This window comes from Anser cygnoides, chromosome 14 (assembly GCF_040182565.1).
Source record: "Anser cygnoides isolate HZ-2024a breed goose chromosome 14, Taihu_goose_T2T_genome, whole genome shotgun sequence".
NCBI classification, from domain to species: domain Eukaryota; kingdom Metazoa; phylum Chordata; class Aves; order Anseriformes; family Anatidae; genus Anser; species Anser cygnoides.
In genome coordinates, this window is record NC_089886.1 from 1,716,489 (window position 1) to 1,739,656 (window position 23,168).

The window sequence follows — 23,168 nt, forward strand, 5'->3', positions numbered from 1 at the left end:
TGCGCTCAGAGCCATCCCGAGCCCTTAACTGCCACGCTGCAAAGCGACCACACGGGCTTCAGGAGGCTCGGCTGCCCCTCGGTTGTCTGCAGCCCCAGGGTGGGCCCTGCCGCCCGGTCAGAAGCGGGAGAGCGACTCTCCTGGCTGCGGGACGAAGGATCTGGATCTCGTCGGGTGCCGTGGGGCCCGGTGTGAGCGGGCAGGGCAGGGCTGTGCCTCTGCTCGGCTCCTGCTGGGCTGAGCCCTCGCGGCTGTGCCACGTAACCCTTGTGCCGCGCAACCCGCCTGCTTCTGCCCTGGCCTCCTGCCCCTGCTGCGGGCCGGGGAGGTGAGCACGCGGCTGGCCTGGCCCTCAGCGAACGGGGAGAGGAAGCCCCGCTGGAATCCCGGCTTGTTTCACAACGCGTCAAAACAAAATCTCACGCTGCTGCCTGACCGCTGCCCTCGTTATTGCAGCGTTCGTGTTCCGGATCGATTGCGTACGCCCAGCCTGGCTGCATCTGCTGGCAGGAATTCAGTTCTGAGCGTGACCTTGCGGGTTTATTAGCAGGTGAGCCGTGTCCGGCTGTCCTGCAGCGGGGCTGGGCGAGCAGGAGCTGCCCGAAGGGGCCGGCGGGCCCGTCCCGGTGCTGCAGGAGGGGGCGGCGGGCGCTGCCGGGGCGGCTGGGCTCCGCTCCGCACCAGGCGGGCACACCGCGCAGCTCCGCACAGGAAAACTGCTCGTGTTCCCAAGGCTGCCGAGCTCGTGCGCTTCGTGGGTTGGGTGGGAAGAACAAACGGAGAGAACCTTTTCCGTTTTTCTTTTCCTCGGCCCTGTTACTTTGCAGTCGCTGCTGCCCTTTGCCCTAACGCAGCAGCACAGCGCCTCTGGAGCCCGAGCGACAGCCGGGCTGCGGGCAGAGCAAACGGGGTTTGGCTTTGGGATCGGCGGCACCTTGGGCTTGGTCCAGCTTGCTGTCGCTGCCTCCAGAAATAAAAGGAGGCCGTGCGCTTCAAGGTCACGGACAAAAACCCTTCCCCGAAGTCTGGCTCGCTGGTGTGGTGGCTCGGCGAGCCGGGGAGCCCGTTGGGGTGAGTGCAGCCCTGTCCCGCAACGGCAGCAACCAAACCCTGAAAAGAAGAGGCAAAGACGGGCTGTGCAGACGCGTTTGGGCTCTCTCCGGCCGAAGCATGACCGAGTTTTCGGTGCGGCCGTGCCTTGCAGGAGCCTGCTTTAGGAGCTGGAGCGGCGCTGCCTGTTGCCTGGAAACCTTCCTGCGAGCCGCGGGCGCTCGGCGCCAGCAGAGCCGTCGGCAGGCAGCGTGGGCCTCCTTTCCAAAACGGCGTCGCAGGCTCCTGCTCTGTGCTGGGCTCTGCTTCTGTTTGTTGGCTGGAAGAAGCAGCAGCGGAGCGTGGCAGTCGAACTGGGTGGTTCGCCCCGGAGCGGGCCGCTCGCTGTGGTGGCGCTCGGGGCAGAGCGGGGAGCGGGAGCCGAGGGAATGAGCTGGGTGCCCCGAGGAGCCTGCTGAGCTGCCTGTGCCTTGAGCCGGTCCCCTTAGGAAGGGGAAAAAAAAAAATAAAAAGAAGTCTCCAGTCCCTCTCCCAGCAGACACTTGCCCGTGTTGCCCTTCCTGCGGCTGGGCCCAGTCCCCGCGGAGCTGTCAGCCCGTAGCGTCGCGTGCTGGGAGCTGAACGGCACAACTTGGAGGTTCCTGGGCCTGCGGAGCCCTTCTCAATTCACTTAGCGTTTGCCTGAAGGCTTGGCCACCTCGAAACCTCAAGTGAGACGTTCTCTCCCGCAGGAAGCCTTTAAACGATTGCCGTTTCCGCGCAGTTGGTGAGCGCATCGATCCTGCCGGGGTGGTGCGGCACCGCTCGCGGGAGGCCGCCCGCGGCCCGGCGGTGGCTGTCCAGGGAGTCCCGAGGGAGAGAGCTGGGCTAAAACCGTCTGAAAGCCGGTAACAAACGAAGCGGGAAGCCAGAAGGTTTGTGTGTCAGGCGCGGGAGCTGCTTCGGCTGTTCACAAGTGGTTCTTGTGATCTAAACAGCTTATTTTACGAAACCGAGAGATAAAGGAGGCTTTGACTGGAGATGCAGTTGAAAGGTTCCTGGTTTATTTGGGAATCTCGTCGCAGACCCGGGGAGATGCACATTGCTTATTAGGTCACTTCTGCTTTCTTCTTGAATTAATTTGAAGTCCGCCAGCCAGCCGGGGCTCTCCTCGGGACGAGCTCTGCAGCCTCACGCTCCGGGGCTGGGACATCGAGGCTGGGTTTGGCGGACAGACGGAAGAACTTGAGCCGAGCAAAGGACAGACACGTCTTCCGTCCCCATCCTTCCCTGTCTGCGGGTGGTTAAGGCCCTTCTGCGGGGTGGTTGTGGCTGGGGCTTCCCCCGAAACCGTCCCGGCGAAGCCCCGGGAACGAATTTGGTTCCTGGTGAAACAAACGTGAGCTGAGAGCAGCCTGAGCCGCGGTGGTGCCTGCCCTCCTGCCCGCAGCGGTGGCAGCCTGCGGCACCGCGGCTGCGTTCCGTGTTAGCCTTCGCCTTCTGTTTGACGGCTTTCTGTTGTTTGCTTGGGGTTTTTTGGTTGGTGGTGGTTGTTTGGGGCTTTTTGGGCAGTACGTTGGAGTGACGTTGACTGCAGAACCCGTGTAGCTCTTCGGTACTTCTGTGCGCGTGGTGGGCCACCTCTGCCTGGTTTCGCTGGGCATTGACCGTGTTTGCTTCGAAGCCAGGCTTTCTGTGCAGGTGATCGGCTTCGTCCCCCTCTGGGGGAGGGAGGAGACAGAAGGAGAGGCAAAGTGCGTGTGGGGGAGGCAGGAACAGGAACAGCAGAGAAGCAGTGGAAAACTCTGCGGTCACAGATGGCAAAGCGAGAGGGTTCCTCGTCCTGCCCGCCCGCCCAGCGCTCCTGGGAGCGTGAGCAAACAAAGCCACGCTGCTCATGGCAGCAGCGAAGGAAAAAGGATCGGGGAGTCAGGGGAAATGCAGAGCCGGGCTCGCTGAATTCCGTGCTGCAGAGCTTAAAATAAAATAAAAGGCGAGGAGGAGGGGGAGCAGTGAGCGATAAAGCACGCAGTGGTGGGATTTCCCCCGTTAACCTCCCCCAGCCGCATGGAGCTGGGACTCGTGCTAATATTTGCTTTGCTTTGTAGCCCGGTAGCGTGGCTCTTTCTCTCGGAGGCAATTCCCCATTAAGAGCAGTGCTCTTCCCTCCCCTTGCTTTTGTTGGTGGCTGTCAGAGAGCTCGAGATGAAGCGTGGCAAAGCACAGGGTGCTGTGGGCAGCGCTGGGGTCTGTGCGGTGCCTCTTTGGTGCCCCAGGAGGGCGGGTGGCTCTTCCTTGGCCTTGGTGCTTCTTCCTGGGTCCCTGACTGTCTTTGTCACTGCAGCTCTGCTAATCTGTCTTTTTCTCCCTGCCAGAATGAAGAGAAGAGGAACCTTTCCCTGGGGGCCATGTCGGCTTCGACAGTCTCCCGGATCAGCTGGTCAGCAAGTCCGTCACACAGGGCTTCAGCTTCAACATCCTCTGCGTGGGTGAGCACAGTCCTGCAGAGACAGGGCTCAGCTGGTGGCCCCGTGAGGCTGGGGCCGTGTTTTAGGAGCCCTGCTGGGACACAGCCTCAGTAGTGACTTAAACTTAGGGAGAGTTTGGGGAAAGGCTTTAATATCGACTTTCTGCCTTCAGCTAGGGAAAGGGGAAGGAAGCAAGCGTGTGGAGGACTGGCCAGCTCTGCACTGCAGCGGAGCTGCCAGCGCAGGCACGAAAAGAGGCAGGGAGGTGCAATGGATGTGGCTCTCAGCCTGGTGAAGGGCGAGGGAACCGAGCGGCTGAGCCTTGTGGGTCAGACCAGAAGAGCTCCTGGAGATGGTGAGGTGTTGATCTGCTAAGGGAAGACGGCGCGTGGTGATGTTCAGTCGGTGCTGCGCAGGTGTCGCAGAACAGGCGCGCTGCCTGTGACATGGCTGCAGGACTGTCCTGGACAGCTTGCAGGCACCGAGGCAGATCTCAGCAGCTCACTGAGCGCTGTGCGGAGCTTGCTTTGAGCTCAAAATGAAGAAAACTTCCACTGGCTGCTCCCTGTTGTTTCTTTATCCAGCTGCCCACCGGAAAGGGCTGCTTCTGTGTGTGGGCATGCCAGGCTGTGCGCTAAGATCAGTGGGAACGTGCACCTCTGCCTTTTTTTAGAATGTGCAGCATGCTTTTTCCCCTGGTGCCCTGATCCACGCTGTCTCTAAACTTTATTGTTGACGGGCCCAGATTTCACCCTGGCAGAATGGTGGAGACAGTCTCAGCCCCACTAGCTAAAGGCAAAGCCGTGCTCAGAGGGCAGAGTAAGAGCTGCAGAGCTGACTTTGGTGTAGCTGCTGTGTGGATGGAGGGGGAAAGGGTTACAGCAGGACGGGCTTTAGTCCTTTGACACATCAGCTGTACATGTTGGACCACGGGATTAGGGGTGTGGAAGAAGGACAGGCTGCTCTAAGGCTTCCAGGCAGACCAAAGTTCAGCTGCACAGTGAAATCATGAAATCTTTATCCAATTTTTTTTTTCTGCTGTGAAAAGAGATTTTCTGTCTGATAGCAAGCGGTCCTTCCAGGTCCAGAGCTGCCTGCCTGTGTCTCTGCCCAGAAATAGGCACCCGGGTTCCCTCCTGATAGGGGCCACCTCTCCCCAGATGTACGCGTCCCCAGGGGACTTTAACGGTTAGCTAAAGCGTAGAGAGAGCAGTGAAGAAGCCTGAAATCTCACAGAAAGGAGCGAGAGGAAACCTCACTGATGGACTTGCCTGTCCCGTCCACGGCACAGCGGACACCCATCGCTTGGCACTGACCTGCAGCCACCTGGGGCTGTCGCTGTGGCTGGGACAGCCAGCCCGGAGCCAGGGAGTCCCTGGCAGCAGGAGCAGCCGAGCTGCAGGCAGTCTCCCTCAAAGACTCCAAACTCTACCAGAGCTGTGCTCCACAGCTCCTCTGATGCAAAGTCAGCACGGATGGAGGGGCAACACTGTTTTAGTTTGCTCCTGGTCCTCAGTGGGGAGATGAGACCGAAGTGTTAGCTGTGCGTTAAGGACGGGAGGCCTTCGAGGCTGCAGTTACCTTTGGACAGTTGTGTCTGCTCACCAGCAGGTTGCGGTAACCTTTCACAGCGTAACTTGGTTCTGCTCTGTAATTAATCCTCCTCGAACTACCTGAGACCTGACAAATTCTTCTCTCTAGGTGAGACGGGCATTGGCAAGTCCACACTGATGAATACTCTTTTCAACACCACGTTCGAGACGGAGGAAGCCAGTCACTACGAGAGCGCGGTTCGCTTGCGGCCGCGGACCTACGACCTGCAGGAGAGCAACGTCCACCTGAAACTAACCATCGTGGATGCGGTTGGATTCGGGGACCAGATAAATAAAGACGAAAGGCAGGTCTCGTGCCATCTGCTCGGCGTTTCTGGGCAGCAGGGGAGGTGTCTGCGTTTCTGTTAACGTGGCAGCTCCCTGCAGTGCCTCTGGCTCTGGGGACTGGGTGCGGAGCGAGCTGGGTGAGGAGCCAGAGAGACGGGGGAGGTCAGAGGAGGTGTTGCCAGCAGAGAACAGTGTATTCCAGGAGTGTGAGCAGTTAACAAGCTGTCCTCAGCACGCGGCTGGGAATTATCTGTTCTGGCCGTTGCTGGTGGCTCTGGCTCTGTCTTGTTTAATTACACAGACATCTTGTTCAGGCCCCAGGTAGAGGATTTCTGGGTCTCCAAGGTCTCTCCATGGTCATCTGGCGTTGCTACAGCCAGATGGCTCAGCCCTGAGACCTGTGCAGAGTCTGATGTGGGGACGTAGTTGTCTTTTCGTGCTCCACTGCCATTAGACTTTGCAATGCAGCCTCGGGAGGTTCCAGCAACCTTTGGTCTGTGTGTAAGTGCCACTTTTCTTGTTGTAAAGCTAAATTATTGGAGTCTCACAGCTGTTTTAAACAGCGTCAGTGATGTATCTAGGAGAACTCCTTAAGTCTTCAGGCTGCTTAATTGTGAGCTCCAGTATCTGGGTTGCTAATGGTATGGTTTTAGTTACAGGCCGATCGTTGAGTACATTGATACGCAGTTTGAAAACTATTTGCAAGAAGAGCTGAAAATCCGCCGTTCTCTCTTCAACTACCACGACACGAGGATTCACGTCTGCCTGTACTTCATCACTCCCACCGGGCACTCGCTCAAGTCCTTGGACCTGGTGACGATGAAGAAGCTGGATAGCAAGGTAACGAGCTGGAGGCTGCGCTGCCCATTTCTGGAAGCAGTGGTATTTCTGCCAATGTTAATTGTCATCTGGAAGGCTCTGTTCGAGTGCTGGACCCTTCCTGCACGTTAGTTAGGCAGTTTTTAGGGCTTTGGTAAAACTTAGCCTGGTGTTTGCTGAAGTCTTGCATTCGTTTTCTCACTGGCTTTCTTGAAAAATGGCAGGTGAAAAAGTGTTTTCAAGCAAGCTGTGTGGAGTCTGGAGTGCCCGTCACTGTCATAACTTTACCCAGATTAGTTCATTTTTTTTATCAAAGCCATCAACTGCATCGTTGGCGACTCCTCTTTAAAGGAGTGCAGGTAAGGATTCATTCCAGCTCCTACAGTTGTGTTATGGGAACTGCAGAGCCACCTCTGCTGCCCTGACGTTCCCTCGGGGAGAGGGGCTGGAAGCGGCCGGACAGTGAGCTTCCCGAGGCAGAGGCTGTACAGAGACACGGGCTGAGGAGAAGCATTAGCTGTGCGTGATGGCACACGTGTGTGTGAGGTGACACTGCTGGAAGTGCCAAATGATCCGTTAGGTCGCAATGTCTTACGGAAATGTAAATGCGGAGAGAAACTCAAGGTCAGCAGCATCCTGGAAGTGGGTTGTGAGAGGGTCTAGCTGGGGTCGTTTCTTTGTGCATAAACGCGTGCTGGCTGGGGGCAGTGGGTTACTTAACCAACCACTGGTATTCCTGCAGCTCACAGGAGCTTTCTGACACAGTTCTGGTTGTTCTAGCTGACTTCCAGGGAGCCGCAGGAAAGCTTCAAAGGTCACTGGTGACAGCAGCATCTCTTCCCATCTTAGCAAGAATTTCCTGTCTTCAAGAGCAGCACTTAGCAGCGCAGTGGTTCCTCTCAGATGGCAGACGCCGATCAGCTCATACGGAGGGCAGATGAGGCAGCCGGGACCCTGCAGGAACTGGGGATGCCCTGAATTGTATCTAGGGAACATGCTCTTCCCTGGCTCTTGTCCACGTGCAGCTCTATTGGACTTTCCTGGTGGGAAGAGATCCCCGTGGCAGGGTCCCTGCTGCTTGCCCTCGCCTCCCGGGGCAGCTGGCCTACTTTTCCTTGGCCCCACTCCAGAGTAGGCACTGGCTTCCCATCCCAGTGGCCTGTTTGTAACCACGGGGGCTGTTGTTCTGACTGCTTCAGGAATCCGAAAACTTTCCCTTAATAAACTCTGTCTCTTGGCGTTGTGCCAGCGTGACATGTTCCCAGAAATATGTTTGGAAGAAAGTTTTTGCGCGATTCCCGTTGGTGCTGGTGGTCCCGCAACGCTCCTCTCTTCCTTCCCTCCTGCAGTCCCTACTTCTCCCATCTCCCTGTGGCAGGCTTTAACGGGGTCCTTGCGTAGTACCAGAATAAATCCTTCGTGCTTGCGCAGAGATGGGAACTTTGTGCACACACAAGCTTTTATATTTCTAAACTTCCACTGAAACAGCTGTCCCTGAAGGTGCTTTGTCCGTTTGCTCCCATCTCCCTCCCTACCCCGGTAAGAACCTCCTGGATTTCGTGGTGGGTTGGCCTCACACAAGGATGCACAATAAACCGAACAGGCAGGTAGAGCCACTGATCCCTTGTGCACGTCGGGGCTTTTTGTTGTATTTCTCCATCGGTGTCGCCCCAGGATTTGTGTGCTTCCAGGCACTCCTGGAGGTTCGGGGCCTGGCAGCCCGTGCCCTTACCAATATTCGTGGACCGTCTGTGCTGCGAGGCCAGCGTGTGTGTGCAGCTGGGGCACGCTGCCACACGTCTGCGTGGTGTGGGCACGCCTGGACCCGGCTTTCTTCTTGGGAGGCTTTATGAGGCTGCTGGCCTCGGTCCCACAGCTGAAGAGTGGGGAACATGGAGGCAAAAAGCATGGGGGAGGCTTTGCTGCGCGCTCTGCGGGGTCGGCGTCTGGGGCTGGGTCGGGAGGGCTGTGCAGGGACCTGGCTCAGCGGCACCTTCCCTTTGGCACACGGGTGGTGGGGCGTCAGCTGCGGGGCAGGCTCTGGGGTGTGCTGGGTTTACAGGGAACCTTGCTTAAAGCATGGAATTTACAAAATCCCTCCTGGGTAAAGCTGTTTTGTAGACAGAATCTTCTCTTGTACTGTGCTACAAAATTTGTTTGGCTGAGCTCGGGGCCAGCTGTTGCAGGGGGTATTTAATTACACCCAGAGAGCCAGAGGCACCGCCAGAGCTGGTGCTGGGGAGATGGGAAGTGGCTGGCGGGGCTGGTTGCCGGACAGAAACCGTGTGTGAGCTGGCCAGGGGTTAGCTTCTCATTGGGCTTAATCCGGGAAAAGGAGGGGGGAAAATAATATAAAGAAAATTGCATCAGTATCAGACAAAAAGGTGATTTATTTTTTTTTTAAACACATCCCTGCCTGGAAAGTGATGGCGTAACTGTGGGCATCCTGGGGCTCCCTGTTTGCAGTCCCTGGAGGTCTCACGAGCTGTGGCTAATTGCTTGCCCTTCGTGAGCTGACACATCCTAGGTGGGTCAGCAGCCAGTGACAGCGCCTCGGGCCGGTTTGTGCCTCTGCTGCGTGGCTTCTGCGGTGGCATCTGGCTGGTGTCTTCGTCGGGACTCGCATCTGGGAACGCTTTGGAGATAGGGAAAAACCCGGCTTTATTTCACAGGGTGGAAATGCATGTGGCCTTACTATATTAGGAAAAATTATTTTCTGTCAACTTACTTATTTGGGCACATTCTTGTAGGTTTTATTTTTGGAGCTGAGAAGCGGCTCTGTGGTCAGCGAGAGCCGGGGAGGAGGCGCGCTCGGTGTGCGCGTGCAGCTCGCTATCTCGGCTGAAGCGCAGACTTCCTCTGGCCGTGAATTCCAGCCAAGATTGCCAGCACGTGGACTGACGTTCGTGCAGACGCTGCGCCTGATTCAGTTGGATGACAATCCACTAATTAATTTAATGATTTTGGTACTAGATTGTTAAATGGAGAATAACGCTCTTCCACCGTGAGCTATTAGGGTGTTGTTCTGGGATTTTGCCTACAACCCAAGGTAAAGATTCTGTGGGAGTACAAGTGGAGGTAGAAACCTCCCGTGGTTTTGGCATTACTTCTTTTTACTGGCTCTTTAAAGCCTGTTCAAGAAGGAAAGGAGAGGTGACTTTCATCCTCTAGCTAGCTGTATTTTGGTTTGCTTGGCACGAACGCAGCGTGCCATGGAGCACCTTCTGCCCAGTCCTTTTGAGTCCTCTTCCCTTATTATAAAGGGATGAGCTCAGTCTGGCCTTAGGCAGCTTTTTGGGTGTCAGTGCTCAAAATTGGAGAAAGGAAAACAGCAGGATAATTAAATGTTGTTCCAGGTATCACTTGTTAACTGTGGGATTTCAGCTTGGGGATTCCCAAGACATGCGTGAAATCAGAAGAAAAACAGTAATTATATATATAACAATAAATACATAAAACAAAGGAACTTGCAAGGGAAGAAGAGGGAAGCACAGAAGTACCCCTAAATGCCCTGGAGGTCTCAGCAGTCCGGGAAAGCTGGAATTGAGTTGGAACAAGGTCGCATGGTCAGTGTAGCTGCATTCCTGGTAGGTCCTGATGTATCTCTCTTTATTTAAGAGCAGCTGCACATATTTTGTCAGGTGTCAGGAAAAGACAGAATGATCCAGGACAAATTTAGCTGAAAAAAACCCAGAGCCTACTGCGAATCTTTTGCCGCTAATTAATTGTTGGCATTTGTTTCGGTGTTGGCTATTGATTACTGGAAATGCAACAGCTTGCCAAAGCCCTTTTGGGTTTTGAACTCGGTGGCAGCACATCCTGATGGACTTGCCTTTGCAAAGTGAGAGGAACGTGGTTAAAGGGACCCAACCCAACTTCGTTTTAATTTTTTTTTGCTTTTGGGAAGAGGAATGGGGGTGTTAGGCCAGCTGAAAATGCCCTGATATCTGTCGCCCTTGGTGCTCGTTTGTCAGCATGCCTAGCTGGAAGGGCTGCAGGGCGCGAAGCCTGCACACAGCAGCTCCCTGGCAGTGCCTTCCCCATGCAGGTGGTGCTGAGCAGGGGCCGGGTGAGCCCTGAGCTGACCCTGCTGTGTGACGTGGGTCCGGGCTGCCTCTGCTAGCAGGTCAGCGAGACCCTGCTGTGGTCACGGCCCTTTCTGGCTCCGTAATGAGGACATCTACCCGCTGAGGCGTGCGGGGAGACCGGCAGACCTTGTTCGGTGGTTTTCAGGTCCTTGGCAAACGAGGCCAGATCGGTAGCTGGGGGAAAAAAAAAACGCAAGTTTTATCTTCTCAGCGTGTGAGTAGCGAGGTTTCGGTTCACGCAGGAGGTGCGGGGGGCACGCGGCATCCCGAAGCCGTACCCGAAGTCGTACCTGAGGTCGTGCTGCTGAGCTGGGGACGTGGCTGGGACCGAGCTGCCGGGGGGGCAGCCGCCCGCTGGTGTCAGGAGCAGAGCTGCTGCTGCTTGCAGACCTGGTGTGGGCAGGGAATACTGCCGGCGGCAAGGAGCACATGGGGCAGCTCTCTTTTGGAGCAAGTAAACGCACGGTATTTAGTGAGCGCTGAACCGGAGGGGGGAGAAAAAGCGAGAGGCATGGAAAACCCCCAAGCTGCAGAGAGAGCTTGAGCTGGGCAGGGAAGGGTCGCTTATTTCTATGGGCACCAAGTGGCTGCTCCAAATTGCTGCTCGGCAGGACAAAAAGCGTGGGCTGTGGGGAAGCGTTAGGTGGCAAAGCAGCCTGCCTTCTCGCTGCTCCGAATGCCTGAATTTTACTGCTCCGCGTCTGGCTGCTGCTCAGACAGACGAGTTTTGTTGCTGTTTGTTTAAGCAGGGGGTGCAGTGCCGCACTTGGCTTCTCTGAGCGCAGCAGCGTTATCTAACAGGCTCCCGTGGCAGATCCTGCCCCGCTGTAGCTCCGCAGCGCGCAAGGATGTGGGACGCGGCCCGGGGGGGATCTCCCCACCCCGCTGCTCGCAGGCGGCTTTGTGAAACCCGGGCTGATGAAGCTGTGGTGCGGTGAGCCCGGTGACCGCTGGTGTGAAACCAGAGCTGAGCGGCAGCAGCCTGACGGCACATCTCCTGCCTGCCGTGTGGCACCCTGCACCTTTCCCAAGGGGGGCTGTAATCCACGCAGCGTGTGAGTTGGGGTCCGCACCGAGAGGCTCGGGGGGGTCCTCGGGAGGGATCTGCAGCTGCTGGCAAAGCATCTGAGGAGTCCGTGCTCCTTCTGCTTAGACAGGGGAAGGTTTCACGTAGGCTCACGGCAGCGTTTCGTCCTCGCACAGCCAGAACTGAATGGGTGATAACTCGAGATGTGACAGCTGAAATGTCTCTGTCTCCGCTGAAGCGTGGAACAAAATGCAGAGGCAAGAGCAGGGGCTTTGATCTGCTCGCTGCGTGCTTGTTGCAGGCTGTTTGTCTTCGCTTTATCTGGAAGTCCTGTAGTCAAATCACTCCTGGAAAACTCTTCCCTCTAGTGTTCAGCTGGGCTCGTGCGGCAGCTCGCCTGCAAAGCGTGGCACCTGGGTGGCTTTAGGAGATGGAGAGCAGCCACCGGGGCGTGACCTGGGCTAGCTGTGCTCAGCTGAGCTCCCTGCAGACCTGTTTGCTGGGCTCTGTTTGCTGGGCTCTGTTTTCACCTGGCTCTTTTTCCTTCCTTCTGCTGTAGGTGAACATTATCCCGATCATCGCCAAAGCAGACACCATTTCCAAGAGCGAGTTGCACAAATTTAAGATAAAGATCATGAGCGAGCTGGTCAGCAACGGTGTGCAGATCTACCAGTTCCCCACAGATGACGAAGCAGTTGCCGAGATCAACTCGGTGATGAACGTGAGTAACGCTGCCAAGTGCATTGCTTCCAGAAGTTGTGACAAATTAAATTGCTGCGCAAAAATACATTTGAAAGGCAAGTTTCATTGGGTTTGTCCAGATGCTAAATATGTTTGGAAGTTATGCTCTGGATCTGACAGATGCCTAAGGCTATTGCATACAAAATTAATTAAAATGTGGCTCTTATTTAATCTCTGTGGGCTCTCTGGAGACACTCAGCTCAACCCTAAAATTTGTTTTATTGGATTTTCAAAAAATACTTTCTTCAAAATTCATTTTTATCTGCTTTTAGGCTACTTATCATTTGAGGAGGGAGAGACTTTGAATAAGCAATTTACAGTTAGATTTACATTAAATCTTCCACTTAGGGAAGCTAAGCAGAGAGAGCACAATTTAAAGCAAAGAAGAAAAATTGTGCGACTATTGTGCGTCCTTCTTAAAATTCAAAAATCAAATTCAGATGCAGTGGAAACGTGAAAAAGAATTTCAAGTTTTGGAATTTGGCTTTACTCCCAACTCAGAGTTTATCTTTTGGAATAGAAACAGTTGAAATGTTTTCATCGTTTTCGTGTTTTTCTGTGTTTTGTTGGTTTTTTTTTTTGGCTTAAATAAAAAGTAGCTTTTTCATCAAGATGAATATTTTTCTGCAGAGGTGTTCCAGGTTTAAATGCTTTGGTTCTTCTTTCAATCCTTTTTTTTTTTCTCCCCAGCTTTCAAGACTCAATTGATTGTTAGGTCAGTTAGATGTCTACGCAGCCACTATAATGGTTCTTTTTTTGCTGAATTCATGGGCTGCTAAAAGCTTTGGAGGAGGCAGTACTTTTAGAGTACAAGTTAGGTGTTCTGGGGAGAGAAATGAAAACGATGGTTGCTGTGTGTTCTCTTTGCTCAATCAAAATACGTTTGGCTGCCTCCCTGCCAGCTCCGTTCCCTCCTAAAGGTGAGGGCTGTTGCTGGCCTCGTCCTGCTGGAGGTGGAGCAGGGCCGTCCTGCAGAGGAAAGGAGCGGTGATGGGAAGGAAGCCTGAAGACGAAAACCCGTGTTCCCGATTGAAGGTTGCCTTGCAGCAGGATGGCAGAGCCTGGGGAGGGCAGGGGGCGGTTCTGCAGGTGAAGAAGCATTTCAGACACTTGCGCCTGCGCTGCAAGTTTGGGAGGGAGCAGTGTGCTGAGCCTCAGGTGTGCTGGCAGAGCAACGTGCCCGCTGCGTGGCTCTCCCTGCGGCCCTGAGGATGTTGCCGCGAGGCCGGTGCCACGTTTCCGTACTGTCCTTGGTGCTTTGCAGCCCAGCGAGCAGCGAGCACGCCGCATCCTGCACGTGGCCCAGCAGGCTGCGGGTGGGCACTGGAAGGGACGAGGGCTGTTTACGGACGTCTCCGTGCTTTCTGCGAGGCGGGAAGTGCCCCGCTCTTGGCATGTGGAGAGACTGCAGCTACAAGAACAACCTGACAAATGGGGAGAGGAAGAGCAGTAATGAGCATGGTGTTCCCACAATATTTCCGTGTTTAGTGCAGTCCAGCCAGCGCTGCTGGTAAGCTGCTCTGCTGCGCTATGGCCGTATGCTGCTCTCTGCCGTAACGCCACGGATCAGAGGGGAGACGGCTCTGAATACTGGAGACTGAGGGCTTCACTGGAAGGATTTCTGAAGTAGATCCTGTGCCTGGGTGAAGGGACTCGGGTGGTCAGGCCGATTTCCCAGAGGTTAGCCCACGTGCTAAGTCCCTGCCGTTGGCTCTGTTGCAGGCTCATCTGCCCTTTGCTGTGGTTGGCAGCACGGAGGAGGTGAAGGTTGGGAACAAGCTGGTGAGAGCTCGGCAGTACCCGTGGGGAGTGGTGCAAGGTAAGGAGCCGGGAGCTGGGCTCCCTGCCACGTGCACAGGCACGTGCTGGCGCCCTCCAGCTCTGCCCTTCCCTGTGCGTGAAGGTGCCTTGTGCTAAAAGCTGCAGCTGTGTCCCCTGCAGCCTCGTGTGGGCTGGCCAGCCTTTGTGCTCCTGCCAGCATCTCAAATACATTGTCTGAGCTCTGCTGAAGTTCCCACCCGGTCTGGCATGGTCAAAAAGAGTCCCTGCATCCCGAAAGCTTGGTTACCCTGTGTGGGGTGACAGGTGGAGGTGTGTGGGAGGGGAATCTGTGGGGTTAGGCTGTACGTGCAGTTGTGCTTCTCCCTCTTGTGCGTTTTGCTGACTTCTCGCCTTGCTCTAATCAGTTGAGAATGAAAGTCACTGCGACTTCGTGAAGCTGCGAGAAATGCTGATTCGAGTCAACATGGAGGATCTCCGGGAGCAGACTCACACCCGCCACTACGAGCTGTACAGGAGGTGCAAACTGGAGGAGATGGGCTTCAAGGACACGGATCCGGACAGCCAGCCCTTCAGGTGAGCAGCAGCGCAGAGCCACAGTCGGGTACTGGCAGCCCCAGGAAAAGGGGAGGTCTGTGCGTGGTACCTGCAGTGCTGGGCTGGAAAATGCTAGCACCGGGTTTGAGCTTTGCAGCTGACTTTGGGGTTCCCTTCCCTGCCTGTTTGTCTGTAAGCAAGGCAGACAGGCACGCGTTTTCCCCATCCCTAAGTCACTGGTGTCCGAAGAGTCTGGATTTCATTTGCTTTCTTACCAGCCTACAAGAAACATATGAGACCAAAAGAAAAGAATTCTTGGGTGAGCTCCAGAAGAAAGAGGAAGAAATGAGACAAATGTTTGTTAACAAAGTCAAGGAGACGGAGGCAGAGCTGAAGGAGAAGGAGAGAGAGGTAGGTGTGCCAAAAACCTGCAAAGGGAGCCCAAAATACAGTCAGCCATGGGATCTGGGTCTCGGCAGTGTATGAATCCTGGAAAGCACTTACAGATTTTGAGCAGACCTCCTGAGCCAAAGCACAAAGTCACACACACCTTCCCCCACCTAGGGGAGGGGATGCTGAGTAATGTTTTCAAAACAACCTCACTGGTTTAGGTGCCTCAGAAACAGGAATCTTCCCCCGTCTGTGCGGTGTGTAGGAGGCTGGGCTGCTGTTTGGGGAGCGAAGGGCAGTGCAGAACGTTTCGGTGAGCATTTAGGTCAGGTAGGCTTAACCCTTGGAGGACCACCGGACAGCAGAGCAAATGGGGCAGCTGGGCAGGAGTCCCACGGGGCAGTGTGAGGCCCTGGGCAGCTGGCACCACTGGGGAGGAAATAAAGGGACCACTTTCAAAGGAGTGAGGAAGGAGAGAGCCCGCAGTGTCCTCAGCCCTGTGGCACGGCTGCAAACTGAGCTGGGATCCTCTGCGACCTTATCCAGACCTCGCTCTTTCTCCTTGTTTGATGTGTGGGGTCAGGCAGAGCCGAGTTTGTCTTCGGTTGAGAGGCACTGGCTGCCCCGTCCCCGCCAGCTGGGCAGGTCTCTGTGGTGCTGGGGAGTTGTGCGGGGCGTGGGGTGACGGCTCCTGGGAGCGGGGCTGGGGGCGACGGCCCGACGCTGGTGCTGGGTGCGACGCTCAGGGCGCTTGTCTCCTGCCAGCTGCACGAGAAGTTTGAGCACTTGAAAAGGATACACCAGGAGGAGAAAAGGAAGGTGGAGGAGAAGAGGAGGGAGCTGGAGGAAGAGATGAATGCCTTCAACAGGCGGAAAGTAGCGGTGGAAACCTTGCAGTCCCAGTCCCTGCAGGCTACCTCACAGCAGCCGCTGAGGAAGGACAAAGACAAGAAAAAGTAAGTGACCAACCTTGGGTCTTTTCTCCTCTGCCACTGGGAAGGCTGTGTGTGCGTTCAGACTAATTTTCTGTCAATTACTGACGCGGCAAATGGAAAAGGGGATTTTGGAACACCAATTCTCACCCTTCTGACTGCCTAAAGCAAAGGGACGGCAGGGGCCTGCTGTGCCCAGGCCCTGCCCCGGGGATGCCCAGCTGGCTGCAGGTGGGCTTCTTGCTTTGGGGCCATTCTCTAAAGGTTTGGGGTCTGGCAGGATTGGCTTCGCCTCTGTGACAGCCAGTGCAGGCAGTCATGGGAATGGCTCGTCCCTAGAGACGTACAGGCTAGAAATCAGCTGCATCTTCTCCCCAGGGGAGAGAAGTGGGGACAGTGTTGACAGTTTAATGTCTTACAGGTGTGGTGCCCCATCCTGCAGCACCTTGCTGAGATCTGTAAGGTTGGGGCCCTCCTTGTAGAGTGCCATTTGTGTTCAGAGGCCGAGCTGCAAAAAGGGAAACAAAGCATCCTGGACTGAAGCAGCACTGGAAATTCGTTAGGGCTCTGTGTGAGACAGGGCTCCAAGACAGTTCTGCTCGCGCTGAATTACTGAGAAAGCTCTTTTCCCCTGAAGGCAGAGTTCTTATCTTAGCTTGCTGCAAGTTAATTGACATGGCTGAAGCCAGCAGGAGTGTGGAGAAAGCTGAGAGCGCATTATTTATATACCCTGCCTGGCTGTATAATGATAGAGCAGGAGTGGGGCAAACAAGTTTACAAAGAAAGGGTTGGTGGTGGTGATCCTGCTTACATTCAAGCCAGTCTTCAAGGAACAAAACGAGGTAAGCTGCCGTGCAAGGTGGTCATTCTGTTGTTCCAGCACTTTTTATTAATTCCTCTTGCGTGAAGGAGCTCTGGTGTCTGAATCGCATGCTGTCACATCCAGCCCAGGCAAACGGCAATGCCTTCTGAGCCTTTTAATGATGAAAAGAGAGAGCCTGGGTGTTAACTACTCCCAGGGATCTTACGCTTGGCAGCACAGCGCCTGACTCCACGTTGCTGATGAGCTCCCGTGCTGTCACTCCTGTGACATGCGCTGCAGTGCTGGCAGAGCTTGTTCTGCGTGCTGACATGCTGGTAATTTGTTCCCTCCGAAGGGAGATAACAGCGTGTGTAACTCAACATATTTGCTCCGAGTGTCGATGTGTTGGGGTTAAAAACAAAACCACGGCGTTCCCTCCTCCGGGCCTGGCAGCGTGCTCAGGGCAAGTCCCCACCTCGCGCAGAGCCAGAGCAGTTTGCAGAGCGTTCTGCTGGCGGCGGGGTTCAGTCCAGTTGAACCCCCGGACAAGCTCGGTGCTGAGCGTGGGGCCGTCCGGGCCCGGACCCTCTGAAGGCCGCAGGCGCCCCGAGACCCGCGCTGGTTCTGGCGCGGGCGATGCCGGCGGGATGCTGGGCGGAAACGCGGCCGCTTCCTGTCTGCTGCCGCCGGCTGCGCCAGAAATAGGCTTCCTGCGGGGTGCAGCCCACCTGCAGGCGCTGCTTCCAGCCCTCCCTTTTTCCGTGCAGTCGGGTGCGCCGCGGCGGCCCCGTCCCAGGGAGGCCCTGTGCAGAGCCGGGGCCCTGCTGGAGGCGGCTGCGGGGCGGCGCTGTCAGCGGGAGCAGAGCCAACGCGGTACGGGGAGGAAGCAATTTGAATTGGTTTTATTTCTTTCTTCTTTTTTTTTTTTTTAATGACCCTGTGAGCCGGTTCCAAGTGAGGCACGTGGAGGTCTCCGCTCAAGCAGGGCAGTGAAATTCTGAAATGAAAACTTGACGGCGAGGCTGCTCCCCCAGCGCCCTGCCTTGCCAGTGAGCCACCTAACCGGAGCCCCCTTCGTCTGGGGGAGACCTGAGATAGTTTGGTGTTAGCCCAGGGGAGCTCACACGGTAATGGGGTCCTCATGCTCCCCGGCAAGCAGCTCTGCCGGCTGGCTTAGGGGAGATGTTTCAGCCAAATCAGCCTCGGGGACAGCTGGGACTTGGGGAGCTGCGGCAGGCAGGATGGGGGCTGAGCAGGATGGGGGCTGAGCAGGATGGGGGCTGAGCAGGATGGGGGCTGAGCAGGATGGGGGCTGAGCAGGATGGGGGCTGAGCAGCACGGGTCAGGCTCTGCCTGCGGCTTCGGTGAGCCAGGAGCCGAGCTGGTGGTGCTGGGGCTGGTGTGGGGCTGCAGAGCTCTGGGGTGAGCGGAGGTGGTGCGGGGCCGTCCTCGGGCAGCAGCATGGGGGGCGTCAGCCACCTCCGGTACATCAGTGCCCTGTTGGCACGGTGCAAGGAATGGAAATGAGGGAGGGGGAATGAAGATAAGGGTCTCGGGGGGGATTTCGTCGTGTCTTGGTGTTAGGAGAGCTGGTTGAACCTCTTACGTGTCATATTTTAACATGGGGTTTTGAGTAGCTTTAATAAGTGGAAAATGGAGAGGGAAGAATCGCAGGTGCGGAGAGGGAAAAAAAGGTGTCTGTGCTGCGACGCTTTGTGCGGGCAGCTGCCGAACAGATCGCGCTTTGTGCAGTGGTGGCCGTGTCAGTGCTCGCTCTGTTCTGCGAGCCCTCGGATGCCACAGCAGTGTTTGGCCTTCTCTCTTTTTTTTTTTTTTAAACATTTCGCTACATTTTGGTTTTGATTAATTTTCATAATTTTAATTCATGCTTTTTTTTATGTTTTGTTTCTTTCAGTTAATCACACACAGACTTTCAGGCCAAGAGTGGACTTGGTGCTTTCATGTGTTAAGTTGCTTGAGTTCCCCACCTTGTGACCCTTCTCATAACATTGTGTGCGTGGACCAAAGTGAAAGAGAAAATGAGCATCTCCGGTGGTTGCAGTGTAACGACTTGCTGTTATCTGTGCAGAGTTATCAGTAGGTTTAAGGAAGTAACTTTGCCATGTAAATTTTTTAAACAAAGACGACTAATCCCTGAAGCAAGGTGTTTGGTTCTAAACCTAGCGACTGAGCAGCCGTGCATAAAATGACCGTAACTGTGTGTCTGAACTCAGCTTACCCAGCAGCTAAGTACTTGCTTTCTAGAGTTTTAATTTTTTGTGTTGGCTAAGGTGACTGCTTGAGCCCTTCCTCCCTCATACACCTTCCTCTGCACACGCATAGGTGTGAGAAGTGGTATGAAGAGTGCTGAAACGTTTATTTTTCTAACAAAATCTGGATTTGAGTCCGTTTAGAATGGGCGAGAAACCCAGCGCTCAGAATTTCTGCCCTGGGAATCTTAGTCCAAGTACCAACCCGTAATCCCATAATTATATATTTTAATTCTGAATTTCTCTAAATATTTTCTTCATTTATAATATATATATATAGAGAGAGAGAGAGAGAGTGGTTAATAAAACTCATGGGACAATGTTTTGAATTTTCTTTACTGCTAAAGTAGAACTTTTATATAGAAAGGTTTTTCTTAAGGTGGTTGTTGTATGATGTGGAACTACAGGCTTTGTGCAGCTTTTCACTTGTCATTTACCAGCACATTTTACCATTGTATAAAAAACTAAGCAGTCATCTTTCCTTTTAGGTCGTTTTTAAAAAAAAAAAGCCATAGACATGTGCCTGATCAGGAGAATCCCCTGATCATGACCTATGCACCGTATTTATGCTGATAACCTCCCTTCCTCCTAGAGGTGCTTCCTTTTACCCCCCTCTCATGCATAGAAATCCCAGCCTTGTTTTCCTGGGTAACTGAGCTTAGAGGAATAATTCAGATCAATATTATTTTTTTCCACTCAAACCACTTTGTAATAAAGCAGGACAATAACTGAATAGAGACTGACAAGCTCTGTTGTCATGGAAAAATAGTTGGAACCAATTCCATCAGACAACAGACGAAAAGAAAACAAATATTTTATATTAGCCCCCACGTAGCGTCTTTAAAGTTTAAAAAACACTGGCTGGCTAAGTGTTAGTTGTGAGTGTGTGCATTTTTTGGTTATTAACGGTAAAGGATTCCTCTTATTATTATTTTCTTAAAGACTTGTCTGTAAGCTAAGCGGTTAGCAAATTCCTTACCTGCCTTGCAGGTGGAGGGGCATGGCCTCGCAGCTGGGCCTTTGCAGGTCTGTTGGAAGGCAGCATCTTGCCGGCTCGTAAGATGAGGTTCTTTAGCTTCTTTATCCCATTAAAGCAGCTTTTTTTTTCCCTAAATACATGCTCAGGTATTAAAAGTTTTCACATGGACATTGGCCTCTTCCATGGATGTCCTGAAAATGATGCCAGCGTTACTTGATGCTTGTGTGAAAGAACCTCCCGAAAACTTCACAGGTACCTTTGGGAACAGGCCTTCAAAGAGGAGAAATTGCGCGCGCTTACTAGGAGTCTGCTGAAAGCTGAACGTGTAATTGTTAAGGCTGTGCCTCTGAGTTAGATATATTTTAAAGAGTAACTTTGAAATGTTGAGAGGGCTAACGGGCCTTTCTCTAAGGGAAGCGTGCGAGGGACGCAACCCGTTGTTACATACAGGAAGACAATTCTAGCTGACGATTGACTGAAATCCAACCATGTAGCAAATTAGGGGCATGATTTTGATTTTTACTGACGAGAGAAACTCTGGTGCACTAATTGCCTGAGTAAGCAGGGCTGGTTGGTTAACTGATTTGCTTCTCGAGGCCGATGCTACCGAAGGCTGGAATAAAGCTCCAACTGACACTAGTGCGTATGCAAACAGCTGCCTCACCATTGCTTGTCCAGTCGATATTTTTGTCCCGATCTCATGCTGCAGCCAACAAGATCTATGCAAATGACTTCTTTCTGCCCTGGCTCAACAGAGATCAATTCTTTTTTCCTAGAATAACAGATAAGAATAATGATGATAGCAATAAAAGAGTATAAACCTTCAAACCCATGGGCATTGTGGAGAAATTCCCAGGTTTTTCTGAAGAAGACATTCAGAATGTATGTAACAATATTTTAATGATGATTATTATTATTATATATACGTTGACTTTCCTTTGGGCTGGACGTACCTATTTCTTGTAGTTATTTGTCGACCTCAACTTCATCAGGGTCAATCAACTCTTCAGAGCAATCAACATCAAAATCTTCCCAACAGAACTCAGTTTTTATTCTCTAGTACTTGATTCTTCCTTCTTGACTGAGACAAGATTTACATATGTGGTATATAGGGTAGTTCTGTATCTTATTTTTATTTAATGAGCTACAAACACATTGTGATGCTAATCTCACTCCAGTCTGAAGATTTACGTCTTGTAGGCTAGAAGTGAAAGCAAAGCCTTTCAGAAGTGACTGAAGCTGTTCAGTTACACATCTTTCGGCTGTGTTATTCATTTATCTGTAACAGGTTGGTATTAATAGGAAAAATTGTCTTGTTTTTTGTCATTTAAACATTGACCATCATGTATATTGTCTGCTTTCTAATTTAAAATGTGTTTTTAGGGGCTTTAAGTTTTGCAGGCTTTGTGTCTGATTGTGGTGAGCTCCCCGCAGGGTGCAGAAGGGGTGTTTAGCTCAGAGCAAGTATGAAGAGCTCTGGGGATGTGCCTGTGCGGGTTTAGCATGCTTCTGACGTGCTGCATCCGTTTGCTTTGTCATTCTGAATGTGTTGGGTTTTTTTTGACTTTCAGTTCTTTCCACTCACTTTGTACTTTTTTTTCTTTTATTAAATCTCACATGTATTTTGAGTTTTTGTGGTGTCATTTATTTAGCAGTGGATTTCCTGTGTTACCTAGTTGAAGTAACAATGCATAATGTTGCAAAGCTTACCCAGATCACAGTGTATCTTCTGAATATTGGGAACACTCAAAAATAAAATTAACTTCTACATCATACGAAATGCAGAAAAGGACATCTGTAATTTGTGGAGAGATTCTAAGGCATTAATCCAAACTCCATCGCTGTTCAGGCAAAAGCTGCCTTTAAGCTTGTTAGTGCTTCTCCTTTGTGGGATCTTGTGACCGAGAGGGGAGAATTAGCAGCAGTTTCGCTGCTGTAACGATGCCCAAACAGGTGATTTAAGGATAGGGCGAAAAGGGAGCAGAAATGGACAGTGGCAGTGTCTGAGTGGTACTTCCTCTTCATATAAACCAGAGCGGTACGCTTTTCCTGGAAAAACGCATCTTACCACGTTAATTTGGCCACATCATGGCCAAAAAAGTGTACAGCTTCACTTCGGGTTTCTCTTTTCAGGGACTGCTGCTGATGAAATTCTTGCTTAAAGCTCTGTTCTTGGTGTCAGCTCTGCGGGGCGCTGCTGCCCGGGAAGCTGTGTTCAGTTAACTGGGTGTCTCTGGGTTTTGTTTGCTACTGGACTGAGATCAGTGCTGCACCTGGGACAAAAGCAAAAAGCAGAGCTTGGCTGGTGCACGGTGTTGCTGAGGCGGTGCTTCTGACCGAAGCTTTCTCTGCACCCCTGATTTCAGGAACAAAACCAAGTCGGTGGTACTGGCTGCTTCTGAAATCTCTGTAGAAACGTGACTACGTACCGTGCTGTTGCTGCAGGAACTGGTTCGTGTAAGAGACCTGTGCTTTTTGCATCTAACACGCAGCTTGCTTAAAGGGCAGTGGGCAGCCTGGTCCCTCTGTGCGCAGCCTGTTTGCATCCCACCGTTGTATAGGGCCGGGCTGGTCACGCCAGCACCAGGCCCCGTGCTTGCACCCGCAGGGCGCTGACCAGGAGAGAAGCCGGGGCCGCGTTAGGGTCGTGTCACTTGGGCCTCGTAAGCTCTTGAGGGATGAGCCTGAAAATGGGACTTTGCAGCTGATGCCAACCGGTTTGTATGAAACGTTTCACAAACTTACCCATCCCAGTACTTTTTAAAGCCAAATCTTCTAGGAGGCCAGAGAAGAAGTGCATAGGGTGACGTACGTAGGTGAGTATTTTTCCATGGGAGCGAGGTTAAGATTGCACAAATATTGCTGAATGAACAAAGCCCCTAAAGATGCTCGCAAGGCCGTGAGAAATGTGAAATATTGTTTTTTATATAGAAACAATCCTGCAGTGAGGTAGGTACCGCTCAAGTTTTACAGTTTCAGAGCTGAAGCCCGGTGACCGAGGCCCCGGGCCATGCCCGTGCATTCAGGAAGCAGCCCCAAACCCGGCCTCGTTCCCTCGTCTCGTTTCCTTGGCTGTTGGGTGAGGAGAGCTGCGAGGGCTGGAACCTGGGAGCACGGGCACGGGACGGGCAGGCCGAGGTGCCTGCGGTCCTGGCCTGGCTGGAGCAGGCTGGGGACAGCGCACAGCCCCTTCCTGCCCCACGCCCTGCAGCACGGGGTGTCTCAAACGCTGTGTCAGCAGTCTGCCCTCGTTAAAATTTCAAACCAGTCCCAACCACAGTCCGGGCAGCCACGAAAGCTTCTCCAAGTTGTGATGGTTTCAGTCCCAAAGTCTCCTCCTGTGTACCCGGCCCTGCACGCTCCCGGGCGGCCTGCGTTACGTTTGCACTTTGACCTTTCGTGCTGCCTCTTCCTCCTGTAAATAATT

At 53.3% G+C, this 23,168-nt stretch overlaps 1 protein-coding gene and 1 long non-coding RNA gene across 7 annotated transcripts in view; one reads left to right on the plus strand and one right to left on the minus strand.

Moving 5' to 3' along the window:
- Positions 1-23,168, plus strand: part of SEPTIN8 (septin 8) — a 42,171-nt gene that overhangs the window by 11,543 nt on the left and 7,460 nt on the right. For 3 of the 6 annotated variants that reach the window (XM_066977116.1, XM_066977115.1, XM_066977118.1), the window contains exons 2-9: positions 3,405-3,518; positions 5,199-5,394; positions 6,031-6,217; positions 11,871-12,032; positions 13,775-13,871; positions 14,239-14,407; positions 14,647-14,779; positions 15,524-15,714. In XM_066977116.1, the coding sequence (XP_066833217.1) occupies positions 5,228-5,394; positions 6,031-6,217; positions 11,871-12,032; positions 13,775-13,871; positions 14,239-14,407; positions 14,647-14,779; positions 15,524-15,714 (1,106 nt within the window). In that variant the 5' untranslated portion in view covers positions 3,405-3,518; positions 5,199-5,227. Of the gene's footprint in view, positions 1-3,404; positions 3,519-5,198; positions 5,395-6,030; positions 6,218-11,870; positions 12,033-13,774; positions 13,872-14,238; positions 14,408-14,646; positions 14,780-15,523; positions 15,715-18,407; positions 21,370-22,107; positions 23,151-23,168 lie in introns of those variants that run through there. The other 3 variants (XM_066977119.1, XM_066977120.1, XM_066977117.1) reach the window with 3 other exon arrangements.
- LOC125181990 (uncharacterized) lies at positions 8,638-11,874 on the minus strand. Its single transcript, XR_010824913.1, has 3 exons — positions 10,575-11,874; positions 8,925-10,458; positions 8,638-8,831 (listed from the first exon to the last, which is right to left on the minus strand). It is a non-coding gene; the product is annotated as an uncharacterized lncRNA (long non-coding RNA).